The sequence below is a fragment of the Haliotis rubra genome, unplaced genomic scaffold (genome assembly GCF_003918875.1).
Source record: "Haliotis rubra isolate DU_JTF1 unplaced genomic scaffold, ASM391887v1 Scf862, whole genome shotgun sequence".
Taxonomy (NCBI): domain Eukaryota; kingdom Metazoa; phylum Mollusca; class Gastropoda; order Lepetellida; family Haliotidae; genus Haliotis; species Haliotis rubra.
In genome coordinates, this window is record NW_025767593.1 from 375,691 (window position 1) to 393,809 (window position 18,119).

General features: G+C 40.2%; 1 protein-coding gene across 1 annotated transcript; it reads right to left on the reverse strand.

Moving 5' to 3' along the window:
- Positions 1-1,258: 1,258 nt before the first annotated feature.
- LOC124262983 (transcription factor A, mitochondrial-like) lies at positions 1,259-17,994 on the reverse strand. The gene is made up of 7 exons (XM_046697600.1): positions 17,897-17,994; positions 16,994-17,124; positions 14,831-14,901; positions 14,361-14,510; positions 10,686-10,781; positions 5,159-5,215; positions 1,259-4,364 (listed from the first exon to the last, which is right to left on the reverse strand). Exons 1-7 carry the CDS (start codon positions 17,962-17,964, stop codon positions 4,068-4,070), a joined length of 870 nt encoding a protein of 289 aa, XP_046553556.1. The 5' UTR covers positions 17,965-17,994; the 3' UTR covers positions 1,259-4,067.
- Positions 17,995-18,119: the final 125 nt, after the last annotated feature.

The following is an 18,119-nucleotide window of genomic DNA, read 5'->3' on the forward strand; positions in this document are numbered from 1 at the left end:
TGTGTATCTCGTGACATCATATTTCCAGTTTGGTCAGGACGTTTCCATATAAAAACAAATTGAAAACATACACAATGAAAACAGAATAGGACAAGTGGAGAAGTGCAGAACCTATGACAAATAGCAAATGAGAGTTTCAATATTCACATGGTTAGTTGTGTTCCTGTGGCTGACACCCATTGAAGTTGGCTTGTTGTTGTTCAGTTATCAACATTTAGCTTTTCTTCTTTTCTCTGTTTTAGCAGAGCTAAATCAGACTCCGCAAGCAGAGGTTTTAGTATACTAAATTTGAGTATGAAATTTTAGTATTTCCACCCCCTGTGGCCTTAACAAAATGGTAGAAACTATCTTAGGGTGAAAATTTGTTGTGAAGATGTGTGCCTGAGTCTCTATTATCAACTGCATGGTGCATAATTATTGCACAAGCAGACATCTTTAAGCTGTTATTAATTTCCAGGGCCAGACTGATTTGTTGCACAGAAATGGTCTCTTATTGTACATATGCATTTCAGACTTTTGTTTGCATTTTTGCTTAAAATTGTTTTAACATGTTTTAAAGAAATGATTCTCATGTCAACCATGGCAACTTCCTATTTCACTTCCTACTTGTTGGCCCATTTCTGGTGTCCCCCACCGTGATATTGCTGGAATATTGCTAAAAGCGGCGTAAAACTAAACTCAGTCAGTCAGTCAGTCCTACTTGTTGGTATACTGAAATTAGACTTGTCTGGACTGAGGTGTGTTAATTCAAGACACAAAGTTTTTAATTCTGAACATAAAGTCAGGGCTCCAGATAATTTTTCAACATCAGGAGTACGTACTCCATATTTTTTAAATATAGGAGTACTGTAAAAACTTAGGGTACATTTTGAGTACTGAATGGAATTTAATGGAGTATGTGATCTTGTGTTTCGTTTCATATATGCACCACAACATTGCTACTCGTATAAACAGGTCAATAAACAATACAGCAATATGTTTTCAGATTACTACATCAGTAAATGATTCTAAGACCATACACCATTGCTGTGTTTCTGATACGTTTTCTAAATTATTTCCTATTGTATCGTGCTTATTTTTTATCCATACATATGCCGATACAGCCCTTATCTGGAGCCCTGATAAAGTCATTCGAGTAACAGTTTGATTCATTGAGTTACCATGGTTACTTCGAGCTTTTGATGATCTTTTTCACCAGTACACACAGGAACTTGTGCCTCCCACAGGCAGCTTGCTGTCAGAGAAGGCAGAAGGCTGATTCTCATTGTCCAAGATTTATTTTCATACAGGACATCATATTTACAAAGTAGTGAGGAGCTGAATAAAGGAATTATCAACATCAGTATTTGTTTACTTTGTTTAACATCGCAACTTAGGCAGGTGAATTTCTGCTTAATCAAGCAGCCAGCATGTAACATGAGGTAAGATTTAGACAGTGAGTGATGTTAGCCACCTGTTGGAAATCCCCATTCTTGTATGACGTGTGTCTTCTGGTGATTTGAAGCTGCTTCTGGACACCTGTTCAGGTTTATCTTGGGTTCAAAATAAAATCTGCAAGTTTAGGCAAGCTGAATCAAAAGTATTTGGCAGGCTGAATCAAAAGTATTTGGCAAGGACTGTGCCTTGATAAGAGCCTTTTAGTTATAAAAATCACAACACAATGATCTTTTGAAAGTTTGTTGTGGTTGTTTGAGTACGGGAGAGTTGTTTAATGATACAGGCAATTTTCCTGCAATAGAAGCCTGTACAGAAATCAAGGAAGAGCATGACACTATTGTGTACAATTGGTCAAATCACTCAATCAAATTTACCAACTACAGCTGCTGCTGTCTACACAAACCAAACAAACTCACTTTCTGCAATATTTGTATAAGATATATTTATTTCACTCTTTTGTTTCCTTCCATACAAATGCTATATACAAAGGCAGCACTCTCATGCAATGTTACCAATACGGAACTAGTCATGCATACTACTTGACCAGAGGCTTCTCACTTGCCCCAGCTAACATGGCAGTGTTAAAGTACAGCACCCACACACACACACAGTATCAACCTCAGGCCCACCAATGAAAACCAGCAGATAGCAACCAAACTATACGACCTACATATTAAATAGGAATATCCACAGAAAGTACACTCACAGCACAAACCCCACAAACAATGATTATCACTCCCCACAGAAAGGAACACTGCACATATTGTTGCATTCCATGTGGTATGTTTACACTGAAGGAAGGGGTTTAGTCGATGTAATGGAAAGTTACTGAGGCATGTGTCTAGCTTGTAATTTATGTGGTACATTCTATTGAAAGTGTCAACATAATCGATGATGTGGCTGCTGGTTTGCCTTGGTGGGTCTGAGCCACATGAACACAAGGTGGTGATAAAGATCTTCAAAAACAAGACAAACTAGCATGATCAGGGTCATCACAAAATAGTGTACTGGTAAACTAGAAGCTCATTGCTCTGTACATACTGTATGACACAACTGGCTTTAGTCTAACAATGCAGTATCCGACTGCATCCTTGACACAAGTACAGTGAGATGGGAGGGAGGACACACACTGATCACGTGAACATTCACCACAGTGTTGGTGTCACGTGATCCTGTGTGCTGATATATCATCTCAAACACATTCCCTATTACAAACCTAGCAAAGAATTTCTGTTGCTGATAAATTATTTGTGTAATTTGATCATTCAGCTATGATTAGCACTGTGTCTATCTTATCAGGTGCTAAGCTATGGTAGCAAGTTGGTCTTGTGTCTCATCACAACAGAGCAGAAAGGATACATTGGATAATCCAGGATGCTTATGAGGAAGACATGTTTTGAGAAAGGAGTGCGGCTCCTTGCCATGATAAACAGCCGTCACACTGTACTGCAACAGTTTCCCATCACCCTACTAATGCTGAAGATTCATCCGCAGAAACATTTTCATGACCAGCAGACAATGAATATCTATGAAGCCGTCACCAGCCGGCTCAGTAAAGTCTAAATCAATATGCAACCTGGACTTGTGTTCAAAGATCAGGATTCTACACATAGATCCCTAGATTTTGAAATGGTTATTGATCATGGTATTTGAACACTGTAACAAACTAAGCTAAATAATCTCATTGTACTGTCAAGTGATTTAATTAACAAGTGCTATTATTAAGGCATTAAAAATTAGAACTTACTATGGCAACATCAGATTTTCATTAACAAGATATGAGGTAGCACATGGAATGGCCAAATCTTTGGTCTCAATGCCCTGGGATACTGGCAGTATGTTCACCATATACTGTCGTCCATGCTACACTAACTAGCACTAACATTTCATGGTCCTGGGATACATGTAACAACAGCACTGTTTGATGATCACATGGTTTCAGTTTACCTAGTGGATTGTCATTTCTCTCACATCCAAAATTTAAATAATCTTGATTTATGATCATAAGCAATACTCAAAGAAGCTACAGAACACACCATTCTTTTATATTACTACCAGTGTATGAAATAAGGCCCGTCCGACCACCCGAGACGGGCTAGATTTATGACAGACGGTCTAAATTTACAGCTAGCCAGCCCGATGGTCAAGTAAAAAGTTTAGATAACATGTTCCATACATCTGAGTAAAATCACCATATCTTAAAATCTATTTTTCAAAATGAGCTTTACTTTTAAACTTGCCAATTACTGTTTTAACATTAATTATTGTATCGCAAGCTCAAAGCTCTGACTAAATAAACATTGAGTTACATGTATTTTCTTTTGTCTTTTCTAGTTAAATCCATTTTGGGCTGGTAACATTTTGAAGTTACCAGCCTTCATGTCTGGCTGGGGTTTTGGCTTATTTCATACACTGTTACTACAGTTAATTTACCCTGCCCTGACTGACTTGAGATACAAGAATCAGGTGTTCTTTTGAAAAGCATATATGTGGTTCTTGATAATATCAGTATCATGATGATTCAGTCTGATACTTTTCTGACATCAAATATGTATCATGATTCCACACACATCATCATGATAAATGGAATATGAAACAACTTCACATGCTGTAAATTTTGGGAGCATGTGTTAATCAGTTTGTGTGGATTTGGTGTCGGTCTTAGCAGACTTAGACCTTGTTTTAGTTGCTTTTGTATCCTTTGTCTTTGTTTTAGCTTTTGTTCCAGCTTTAGAGTTAGCTTTAGTTTTAGCTTTAGTTTTAGCTTTCTTGACCTTTCTTGCTGGGGCCTTTGTCACTTTCTGTTTTTTGGTTCTACTTTTAATCCTGATGACGTCCTCTCTTCCGATATCCTTCATCTTATCTTCCCAAGCCTTCATCTCAGACTCGTAGCGTTCCCGGTCCAGCCGAGCGTCCTCGTAGTAGATCTGCAACAACAGTTACTAATCAATATAAAACAGACACTGCCATCAGTTGAACATTATTGTACATATACACTGCGTATGTTGAGAGGAAAGTTGATTTCATTCTGTTGATCATGACATAGATTACACATACATACACACAGATCTCATGCATGCTTCAAGAGATATCCTTGTTACAGAATATCCTATTGAACAACCATCAAAATAGTTCTGCTGTTAAAATTGACATAACTTTACAAGTGCACTAAACAATTGACATGGTGCGAGGTTTTGCACCAAACTGAAAATTATCCCCAGAAACAAATACCAGGGGAAATAAGCAGCATCTCAATCTTCATCATGAGGTTCTCTGCAGCAAAACAAGAATAATGGCATACTAGTATAACTAGCATCTGTAATCCCAAACAACAAATCTTCCTAAGAATTTACTTATTGAGTGAGTTTAAGTTTTATGCCACACTCAGTAATATTCCAACTATATGGTGGCGGTCTGTAAATAAACGAATCTGGACCAGACAATGATGAGAATCAATCTACGCAACTGGGATACGATGACGTGTCACCCAATCCTGTTAATCGCCCTAACGACAAGCATTGGTTACTGAAGACCAACTCTAACCCGGCAGGCATCAATGAGAGAGAATATGGAACATGTTAAAACATGTCATCATGTGTCTACAACTGGATGAAGACCATTCTATCAAAGTTGTGCAATTACTTTCCTTCACAGCAGCAATATCCCAGCTTTATCTACTGACTCCACACATGGGTGGGATGCCTCACATCAAGATACACACCTCTTTTTCATCTTTTGGCAATGCCTTCCAGTTTTCAACCAAACGCTGAATGACAGTCTACAAACATAAGTAATGGACAAATGAAAATAGATGATGCGCCATTTAACAACAGATCATATTTTGTTTGTGTGTTTGCTTGTTGTTTAACGCCGCACTCAGCAATATTCCAGCTATATGGCAGCGGTCTGTAAATAACTGAGTGTGGACCAGACAATTTAGTGATCAACATTATGAGCATCAACCTACCCAATTGGGATACGATGACAGGTGTCACCAACAGATTAAAGGTGAATTAGCACCAACAGGAAATTGTGCTGTCAAGACCTGTGGTCGCATATCATGTTGTACAGAACTGACCTTGACTATACTCAGACTGCTCACAGCGGTACAAGAGGTACAAGGATACAACAATTTGATGTACAGATACTTGTACAAATATAGTATAGATATCATGTGAATATAAACAGCTGTGTTTACAATAAGTGTAAAGTTACTGGTACAATATTTAAAATGAACTATATACTTAACCTATCTCAGGTCTTGTACTCTCTCTCTTTAATTCGAACAACTGAGTGGAAACAAAACTATAAACCCAAACCAGGCCCCTCCTGTCCATACGCCTGTGCACTCCAAGCTGCTCCCCTTATAGCACAGCCTCAGTGTCTCCTGAGAAGCATGCAGCCTGCTCCACTACCTGCTCATGTGACCACCCATCTCTAATCATTCTCTTTCTTGTCGCCGACCTGTGCAGACGTTTCTGTGACCTTAGAAAATTTCTTCACGGTTCCCTTGTAACTATGGGGAAAAGAGACTGTTCTACCAAGAAAAGGAAATTTGTAATCGATGCAAGAAGATATTTTCTACGTCCGACCCACACTCAGCTTGTGTCGACTGTATTGGCTTGTGTTCATGGGATCATAGATGTGAGCAGTGCTAACATCTGGATGAAGACACCTTTACTGACTACAGGAGGGTCGGTACTCGCTGTTGCTCTGATAGGGACTCGCGTAAGCTGTCTGAGGAGTTGGGTCCTTCATCCGCCAAGAAGAAAGATTGTCCTCACAAAATTGTGAGTAGCTTCCTTAGCTGCTTCATCTATCTCACCTCCGAAGGTGGTAGGCACCGACCAAAGAGCTCTAAGTAGCGGTTGGGTAAATCTGTCACTCCAGGAACACGATGCCAGTAGACCCTGTCTCCGTAATAAGGTGAGACCCGCCGACATTGAGGCCAAATAATCCGATATGAAGTATTGGTCCTTTTTCTGAGTGAGCAGAGCAGATAATATCTTCCGAATTCTTCCGAACTGGGGTTCTGGAACTTGATAATCAATGCCTCATTGATTGCTCTGGACCTCGCTAATCCGAAGAAGGATCTCCTCATCGCTGTATCAAGTTGAGCCAACTTTTTATCCTCCACCTTGTAGACCTTGTTCCGAGAGTCGTTGACCAGTTTTATATTTTCATCTAAGTCCGGCGCTCTTATTAAGGGGTCCATGTGATATAAGTGGAATTTCCTCGCATTAAATGCTGGCAGATGTTGATTCTGGAATCTAGTAGCTTTGTCAAAAGATGTGCGTAGATTTCAAGGCACCTTGGATATAGGCTCAATAGGGGGAATGGTGACTGAGTCGAAGTCGTCCTTGCACATCTTATATGTGTAAACTTCATCCAATTCCTTGGAGGGAGACTTTAAGTTCAATCCATTAGCTATTCAAGCTGTAACTTCCGTATCTGAGAAGACGTAGTCAGTATGTTCATCAGATAGTTCTTGTTCCGTAGAACTATGACTTCGCGAATCCTCCGTGTGCGAACCTTCCTTTCGTGAATGTCGTGAGTCATCCTTTCGCGAACGTCTGTCTCGTGATTCCTCCCTTCGCGAACTAGTCTCTCGCGAACCTTGCCTTCGCGAACCTTCTCTTCGAGTGTGAGAGCTGTGGGATGTAGATCTGGAACGGCTGGCTCTTGGGGATGGATTTCTAGACGTTCTGGAATGTTGAGGGTTCGCAGACGAAGTTCTCGTAGAGTTAGCAGCCTTCATGGACCTTCCATCTTGTTCATGATGACAGAGTCGTCCGATTGTGATGACCTTCTCGAACGTTCACGTTCACCAACGTTGTCTGCAGATGTAGATTTGTGATGCGTATTAGGTTCGCGTAGGTCTGAGGGTTTGCGAACGTTGTCAGTTGATGAGCGTTCCTGTCGTGCCTTCGCTTCCTCATCAAAACGTTGTTCCATCATGGCCATCATTTGAGTAGTAAATTGCCTCATAAAGTCGCCTGGTTCAAAGTTCTGCGTTAACTGGAACTGATTCGGCGTTGATGAAGCGTTCGTCATCGCTGATGTTGTGTTGTGTTGTGTCACTGCGTTGAGAAGTTGGTGGTTGGTCGTCAAACAGCTGGGCCGCTGTTGTAGTTGCAGGAGACGATCTAGTAGTCGTGGAGGTCGAGTGTTCCCGATCTAATAGGTACTTCAGGCAGAAGCAACGGTGGTTCATCAAACACGTCTGCCTCGAGCGGTAGGATAATCTCCTCATTAAACGACCTCTGATGAGTTGACCTACTAGGTCGTGTTGATTTCGATGTAGACCTAGTTATGGATGCCCTTTTCTGCGTTGTGGATGAAGCAGTAGTCTTTTTCTTCCTCTGAGAGGGCGTCAACTCCGTCGTAGCAGACCTCTTCTTCGACCCCATAACAGACAACTGCCCCTGCAACGTACTCAACATAGCACCAGAATGATGTATTTCTGTAGTAGCAAACAACCTACAGTTACCGGCTTGATCTCCAGGTTTATCAACCGTGACTTGTAATGACTTCCTCACCCGATCAATGGCACGTCCATAGATATAAGACAAATATTGATTAAATTGCAAATTTGATAAATCACTGCAATATGTACAACATGAGGTGGAAGAACATGGTTTAATGCACGGTGGGCATTGGGGATGAGGATCAGCCACTGATAGCCGGTGCCTGCAAACAATGCAAGATTTCATGAAATGTAAACAAGTTACATTACGATGAAAAAGTGTAACAAATTACAAAACTTTCTTCAAAATTTATACAACTAATGCATTATAGTTATAGCCAAATACCATACACAGCGTAATTTTGATAAATAGGATCTAAATATAAAGAATATCTGCCGTATAAGGGACTCCAGTGCTCGCCCAACCATCCGCTTGGGCAAAAAGGAAAGAGTGACAAGTAAGGCTGGTCACATGACTGTTTGCGCGGGAAAAGGGGGGTAACTCGTGGGTGGGTGTATTTTTACATCCGCTCCGGGAACTACCTGGGATTCAAGTGTTCCACTACCATTACGCAAGGGAAAGGGAGATAAGCAAAAGATCATGAGTCAGGATAAGGAAAAATTTATTAATGCCAAACATTTGCATGACATATCAGTTACATGTCCTTTAAACAAAGCTTCAATTCTGATTTATGACTTCTAAAGAATGAAATTTTGATAGATGTTGATGCCATACAAGCAGACCACGACACACTCTCCCTCGACTTTCAGTTTGGTGGTCTATCATAATGTGAATTAGATCCTTTTTCACCATGGGTTGAAACCCTGACACAGCATCTCGTAGCATAGCACACTGGAAACCTCTTCTGACACAGCATCTCGTAGCACAAGCATGGCACACTGGAAACCTCTTCTGACACAGCATCTAGCACTAGCATGGCACACTGGAAACCTCTCCTGACACAGCATCTCGTAGCACAAGCAGGGCACACTGGAAACCTCTCCTGACACAGCATCTCGTAGCACAAGCAGGGCACACTGGAAACCTCTCCTGACACAGCATCTCGTAGCACAAGCAGGGCACACTGGAAACCTCTCCTGACACAGCATCTCGTAGCACAAGCATGGCACACTGGAAACCTCTCCTGACACAGCATCTCGTGAGCACAAGCAGGGCACACTGGAAACCTCTCCTGACACAGCATCTCAGAAAGCACAAGCAGGGCACACTGGAAACCTCTTCTGACACAGCATCTCGTAGCACAAGCAGGGCACACTGGAAACCTCTCCTGACACAGCATCTCGTAGCACAAGCAGGGCACACTGGAAACCTCTTCTGACACTGCATCTCGTAGCACAAGCAGGGCACACTGGAAACCTCTCCTGACACAGCATCTCGTAGCCTGACACAGCATCCCGTAGCACAAGCGGGGCACACTGGAAACCTCTTCTGACACAGCATCTCGTAGCACAAGCAGGGCACACTGGAAACCTCTCCTGACACAGCATCTCGTAGCACAAGCATGGCACACTGGAAACCTCTCCTGACACAGCATCTCGTAGCACAAGCATGGCACACTGGAAACCTCTCCTGACACAGCATCCTCCCTGAGACACCAGTGGCTAAATGTGAATCTGTCGTCGTACACACTGGTGTGAGTGGTGTGTGTTATGATTATATATTTAAAGGTCACATGCAACGTAAAACACAGCTTTGCAGATTCTGATACCTTTCGGTATGGACTTACCGAAACAAATCATCAAAAATGCAAATTCAACTTATAAAGTTGAAAAATAACGCGATGAAAAAAACCGCGCGAAATCGGAGTTCAAACGTTTCACTAATTTTCCCCAGACTTTTCTGGGGAAAACGGGTTTCAACAGCTGGGCTGCGCTCATAGCATGTGCGCAGTGAAATAGGTTCGCGCAGCTTGGAAGCGGGTTGTCCGGTGAATACTCGGTGAAGGCTTTGGTGTGAGCTATTTTTCTAATGTTTTGTTGATATCTCACAGTAGCGAGCTTTTATATGTTATGACAGTAAATTAACTGTTTATATAATTTCATTTGTCTATTTCACCACACGTTCTTCTTACGAGACACTTTCTCAGTTCGATGCTTAAAAGCAATGTCATTATTTAAGCGTTGACAGAATTTCTAACTGTGATATAGATATGTCGTTGTCACAGACAAAACTCAATGTCTTGTTTTATTGACACCTGTGTGTCTGCCTGCCTGTCTGCTAATGACAATATTCAATACACAACTCGCGATCACTGACCACATGCAATTTGAACTTAACACCAATCAGGCTATACACCATAATCAAAACGCATTGATTTATGGCCCGAGTTAGGTCTCTGTCACATTATGTAATTACACAGACAGGCAGGTGTGATACTTGAACACATGACATGTTATGATGTCTGTTGATTGCAAAATGTTATACACAAAAAATGAGCATGTATTTGCACAACCCAACATCTCTATATATACACACACAATGAGCCATGAAGGCGTCATCTGCTAATGAACCAGCCGTTACACTTGAGTGCACACCCACCCGCTCTGACTGGGTTCGGTATCCCGGCTGCTTCGTTTCGAGGGAAGTAAACCCAAGTACAAAAAATTGCACTTTTGATTTGCGATTATTCGCTTATAATTTTGTTTATTTGTTTTTTCATAATCAGCAATGCATATTATATGTCATGAAGAAGTGATAATTGTGTTTTAATTATGTTTGATTTTTTGGTTGCATGTGACCTTTAAGTTATTAGGTACTTACTGTGGGGTTGGCGCCTCTTGTTTCAAGTCGGGAAGACTTCACAAAGAGCAAGAATGCATTTCGAATACTTTTGGGTTTGCCAAGATTCTTCAGTTCCTGTAAAAAAGCTAAAATACAGCTCACAGAAAACAAATATTTCATTATGCCATGTTTCTTAAACCAAATTACCAGGACATAATGCCAATGCCAATGCCAATGCCAATGTTTTTCTGAACATCAAGACTTCGATGACTAGGTGTATCTTTCTGTTATTGAATGAATTGCACTAAGTTCAACAAGAAGATGAGAAGAGCTGACCAACATGGATTGTGTTAATATTGCACAATGCCCAAAGCCATCTTTGCCCAGAGCACAATGTTTGTTAACATCCATTTCCTGGCACTTATCAGGTCAATCTTTCCTCTATCTCATTATAATGACATATTTTCCAGTGTACATCATAATCAGGTTGGACTGTAGATGTATATTTATCAGAGACTTTGTTTTCCAGTGCTGTGCAAGGAAGAGACGGTTTTCTCATGCTAGAAAGGCATGCTTTCATGAAAAGTATACAAGCATGTCCATGAATAATTGTAATGACAAGGGAAAGGTTTGAGTTCATGGATTACATTGTCCAGTATGAACAATCCCATTTCCTTACACTCTGTTGAGGTTTGGTTAAGTTTAAGACAAAACCTCAGGTGGTAAAGGGGTATGTCCACAAAGTTACCCGATCTCCAAAGCTCGCATTTCAGTACACATACACTACACCTGGTTCCTGTCGTTCCTGTGATCGCCAAATACTTGCCCATGGTTGTGAGTGTCTATCTTTTTACCATGGGAGCTCTGCTTAAGCATTTCTTACAAGTTCCACTACTGTTGCCGAGAGGTGAATATAACCATCACTGTCTTTATTGCTATAACCACTGCTCTTGAATATTATTACCTTTGAATTTGTTCTGAGAACGTGATACCTTTGTATTGATTTTGTGAACTTAGTTATTTGTAGAACACAATTATCACATAGCTATGTTGTTTGGTGTTTTCACACCTACAGTTCTTTTACAGATTTCAATTTTCACTTCCAACTTGCAAACCTAAAACCTAAAGCTACTACCAGTTTCAAAGGCCTCATAGACACACTTTCTGAGAAAAAGATTTGGGGGGCCTTTCTCTTTCATCTATATGGCCAGACCAATTTTATTTCTTGTTTTATGGATCCTGCCTGCCATATTTTTTCAAGAATAAGAAAAAGAAAAAAAATTAATTTTCCCTGCTCAAAAATAAAATCCTAATAATTTTATTGGCCAAAAATGTAAATATACAAGAAAATTTGTTTTTAGATTGTTTTTTGCCACATATACACTTCAGAAATTGCCAAAAGTAAAATACTTTGAGTATTTAGAAGGAATATTACTTTGACTGGTGATTTTATTTTATTTTTTTCCCTCCTGCCTTTAGGTTTTCTGAGGACAAAAATCTGTAAAACAAGAAATAAAATTGGTCTGGCCTAATCAAGGATTTGGGCGTTCTGCTCTTGAAACAAGCATTTTCAGTGTAAGTCCAAACTGTTCTTCATGGAAGCAAAACAAAATGAAGATCAAATCCCAAATCAGCACAAGGCACCAGTTCACCACTAGTCTGCTCTGTATAGCATGCTACAACAAGAAATATTCAGTGGTGTAGAAGTTTTGCTCAGAAAAGGAAAAGACAGACATCCATGGTGATTGCTATATACCTCCCCCTCCTCAAAAACAGGATGAGGCTAACATCAACAATCATTTACCACGTTCATAGCAAGATGGTGCTATCGCTTAGACTTCATCCAAATCTCATCTCACTAGCAAAAACAACCTGTTTCCTATTACCAGAGGTATCTCACTTGTCCATTTTCATGTCTTTGATTGAAACAATTCAGGAACCATTTACAGAAATGACAGCCAGTAAAACTATCTAAACCACATATCTTATAAAATAGGTTAAATTAACTGGTGACAGTTCAAGTGTCTGCTAGCTTGCGGACATCCATGTACGTATTGAGCTCTGTACCAGGTCCAGGGCCTAGATTTTCGAAGCTCTCTTAGTGCTAAGACAGTCGTAAGTGCCATACATTAACATTAACCTACGACTATCTTAGCGTTTAGAGAGCTTCGAAAATCTAGGCCCTGATATATATGTAAAATGCTAGAAGAGATGGGTGGCAAAATCCCTGTACATAAGGTACTTTACTAGTAATGGTTGATTGGCTCAACAGTGACTTTGAGGGTTACAATAGAACTGGTAGAGATGGCTTTGGACAACAGTAATCTCTTACAACAGAACTGGTAGAGATGGCTTTGGACAACAGTAATCTCTTACAACAGAACTGGTAGAGATGGCTTTGGACAACAGTAATCTCTTACAACAGAACTGGTAGAGATGGCTTTGGACAACAGTAATCTCTTACAACAGAACTGGTAGAGATGGCTTTGGACAACAGTAATCTCTTACAACAAAACTGGTAGTGATGGCTTTGGAAACAGTAATCTCTTACAACAGAACTGGTAGAGATGGCTTTGGACAACAGTTATCTCATCTGCTTCTTACAACAGTGTCATCTGCAAACAAAGTTTGTCAACTGGTAGAGATGGCTTTCGACAACAGTAATCTCTTACAACAGAACTGGTAGAGATGGCTTTGGACAACAGTAATCTCTAACAAAAACAGGTAGAGATGGCTTTGGACAACAGTTATTTCTTACAACAGAACTGGTAGAGATGGCTTTGGACAACAGTAATCTCTTACAACAGAACTGGTAGAGATGGCTTTGGACAACAGTAATCTCTAACAACAGAACTGGTAGAGATGGCTTTGGACAACAGTTTCAATGGAATCTCTTACAACAGAACTGGAAGAGATGGCTTTGGACAACAGTCATCTCTTACAACAGAACTGGTAGAGATGGCTTTGGACAACAGTCATCTCTTACAACAGAACTGGTAGAGATGGCTTTGGACAACAGTAATCTCTTACAACAGAACTGGTAGAGATGGCTTTGGACAACAGACCATTGTTGGTCGGGTGTTGAAAGTTTGGGGTTTGAGGGTCAGTGTTTGAAAACAAAATCTCTTACAACAGAACTGGTAGAGATGGCTTTGGACAACAGTCATCTCTTACAACAGAACTGGTAGAGATGGCTTTGGACAACAGTCATCTATTACAACAGAACTCAGAGATGGCTTTGGTCATCTCTTACTGGTTAAAAAGAACTGGTAGAGATGGCTTTGGACAACAGTCATCTCTTACAACAGAACTGGAAGAGATGGATTTGGACAACAGTCATCTCTTACAACAGAACTGGTAGAGATGGCTTTGGACAACAGTAATCTCTTACAACAGAACTGGTAGAGATGGCTTTGGACAACAGTAATCTCTTACAACAGAACTGGTAGAGATGGCTTTGGACAACAGTAATCTCTTACAACAGAACTGGTAGAGATGGCTTTGGACAACAGTAATCTCAAAAGTTGGAACAGAACTGGTGGAGGTTGCTTGGAGGCCTCCAAATTTTAAACAGGACTGGTGGCGGTAGTAAGACTCATTTGGAATGGAACTGATGGAATCTTGTTAACAGAGGCCAGAACAATAGAAACATTTTGTGATAAAAGAGGCTTTAAGGATCAGAACAGAGAAACTAATGGTAGCTGTTTTGCATACCCTTTTCTTTCTCATCTTAGCAAGCCTTTTCCTGCGGAATTGTCTTTGTTCATCCAGTCGATCCCTCTCCTCTGTTGTCAGGCTTTGCAGATACAGTTGGTACTGCCGCTGATACTCCTTATAGCGCTCACGCACTACTCTAGTTCTCTCCTGCAAACAACAAACAACAACAAACTGTAACTAGGAACACTTCATAAATGTCAGTACTTAATTAAATCTAGTCCTTATTTCTTCCTAAGCAATGCACCCTGATCTGTTTTTACAGGAATAGGTACTAATGAAGCAGGAAATTGTTATCTCTGTACAAAGAACCTGAGAAATATAAATCAGGAAAAGTGTTGTGAAACACCAGTTTCGTGGTAGTTTACCAAATAGTAAAACAGTGAAGTAAAATGTTACGAAGACCAATTGGTTTTAAATTAGATTTTTAAAACTAAACATTACTCCTTGGTCCCTATATTAGAACTCACATCCTTCTCCTGTGGGTCAAGCTGATGCCACTTCTGACTGGCTATCTTGAGAGACTCTCTTCTGCTCACATCTGTCCACAAACATATTACATCATGTTACTGTTGATGATGATCAAAATTAATTTAAAACCAGAAAAAAGATCATAAAGAAAGAGATTAGCAAACATAGGTTACACTTTCACCAAACTATTTTTCTGTTGGTAAAGAGATGACAACTTTATCAATGAAGATGTGAAATTTGTGACCACACATCACTTTACATGATACTTTACCAGTTTAGAAAGTTTTATGTGAGTGAGTCAGTGAGTTTAGTTTTACACCACACTCAGCAATATTCAAGCTATATGGCGGTGGTCTGTAAATAATTGAGTCTGGACCAGACAATCCAGTGATCCACAGCATGACTATCGATCTGCACAATTGGGAACCAATGACGTGTCAACCAAGTCAGCGAGCCTGACCACCTGATCCTGTTAGTCGCCTCTTACGACAAACATGGGTTACTGAAGATCAATATTCTAACCCGGACCTTCACGGGTAAGAAAGTTTTATGTACTGTCATGCTAGGCATTGTTTTACATGCAAGGATTAAGATAACCAAGTGTATCTATCTGATAAACAGAGCCAGAAATAGCAATCAGATTTACCATTTCAATCAACTGGTGATTAAGTAATAACATACCCAACAAAATAACAGAAATGAAATAAGATACAATGATAGGAAAAGATGGTATATAAAGTATTATTTTACCAGCAGTGTTATATTCTGATATTGAAAATTTTAATATAAATTGTATATTTATTGGATTGGATCAGCAGACTGGTTGATTGAAGCTCTGTTGCCCAATGGGAGATGGCTTGAACTACAGCCTTGAATTCCAGCTCGTTTATATGAAGTACCCGGTCGTCATTAGGAACTAGCAATCTAATTAAGGAGAGCAGCACGGAGTGCACGGGCGAATGGACAAGGAGGCCTATGGAAAAAAGTTTACAGTCGTTCCACTAAAAGTCGAGGCGAGAGAGAGAGGTGCAAGTCATGAGATAGATTAAGTTTAAAAATTTAAGTTATTTTAAATGCAGGATTTACCATATTAATTAATTATAAGTCATATACTGAACAGTTTGATCTGCCATCATTGTCATATACTGAACAGTTTGACCTGCCATCCTTGTCATATACTGAACAGTTTGACCTGCCATCGTTGTCATATACTGAACAATTTGACCTGCCACCGTTGTCATATACTGAACAATTTGACCTGCCATCGTCGTCATATACTGAACAGTTTGTCCTGCTATCGTCGTCATATACTGAACAGTTTGACCTGCCATCGTTGAGGTTTCACAACCTAGCTACCTCCATTACAACACTAGAATGTTGACAAGTTACTGCCAAACCATAACAAACCAAAGTAAGTCACTTATGATACACCCATCCTTTCTTTGTCAGCTCAGGGTTTGTTTTCAGGCATCTGTACAAGTAGTATGATTATTGTTGCTGTGAAAAATGCCATGGTATGTGGTATGCAGACCCCATAAAACAGGGTCAATAGAAGTTGCAAGTGCTGGCAGGACACATGATTGCACCGACATGAAAGGAACATCATTTGAATGACATATTGACTAAAATCAATGTAACTGATTATAAACACAAGTCCAGATATATAATGAATACTTATTGTTAGTGTCATGTAACAAGGAGTGAGTGAGTGAGTTTAGTTTTACGCCACACTCCGCAATATTCCAGATATATGGCATCGGTCTGTAAATAATCGATTCTGGACCAGACTGACTGAGTATATTTTAAAGCCACTTTTTGCAGTATTCAAGCAATATCACGGGGGGACACACATTGTGCCCATGTGGGGAATTGAACCCGGGTCTTCAGCGTGACGAGCGAACGCCTTAACCATAAGACTACCCCACCGCCCCTCTGGACGAGACAATTCAGTGATCAACAGCATGAGCAACAATCTACAAAATGGGATACCATGACGTGTCAACCAAGTCAGCGAGTCTGACCACTCAATCCCGTTAGTCGCCTTTTCCGACAAGCATGGGTTACTGAAGATCATTTCTAACCCGGACCTCACGGGTCCATGTAGCAAGAGGATGAACATGTGTAATTCACGATGGACTTGTTTAAATTTTACTCCTACTTACCTGGATTGTTTCTCAATATTTCCACGGTTTGAGAATGTGCAAATTCAAGAAATGCACCAACAGGTCTCTTGGGCGGTGTTTGAGTATTGCAACGGGATGATACAACAAGATGCCGTAGCTGGGAGGGGCATCTGTAATGAGTTACTTAACATGTACACATTTACTCATGGTTTCAAAATAATACGTAACTTAAATGAGAAGAGTTACTTTCTGTAGCAAAGTAATAGTCATTATCCTCAAGTCATGTCTTTTCAGACTGATTCCACATAAACATTGAAGTGTGTCACTGCCATTACACCCTGACATTCTTCATATCATCAAAGTTTGCAGACATTCTAGTCTTAATGTGTGTTTGATAATATAGTTGGAGATCAAGGTTTGTGAACTGGTGTGGTTTCAAGCACTATATATCTGATCATGCATATGCATTGAGAGGTCATTGAATTACTCATGGTTGTATGTTACTGCACTCTTTTACCAAATTGTCATTAAATCATCATGAGCTCGTAATATCAATGCCCAATTTATTGATCATCTGCAGACTTGATATGCGCGCTCTTTGACATTACATTTCTGAAATTTAAAAATGTCAAATCTTGTTATGTTCCAGATATGGGTACGGGTGCCCTTCAGATTAACAGTTTCTGACGATGTAACTATATAATCTGTTAGCCAGTAGGGTTAGGGTGTGTAACTATAAAATATGTTTGCACCCACGGTTAAGTTGTGGTCGAATACATTCTACACATGGGCCTCGTTTTTGACGTATTGATATTTATCTCGCACACCCCAAAACACAAACTCTGCATGCTCGACTTTGTCTAACCTATATCACCAGTAAATGTTATGGACAGGTAGATAATTGACCCACACATTAATTAATTTGATAAATTTTGGTTGTACCTCCAGCATAGTGATACATGCTGTCTCAACGCTAACTCAAGCAACCCACTGGCACGTGTGACGGCCATTTTGCGTGGGCTGGCGCGCGGTCGGGGACACTTCCTTGCTCATTATTGTATATAAACAGCGAAGTCAAATTAACGAATTGTGAGTGTATGATGCATACTACTTGAAGAAAGTCTAAATTCTGCTATCTTTGTCAGTGTACGTTATATGAGAAAGA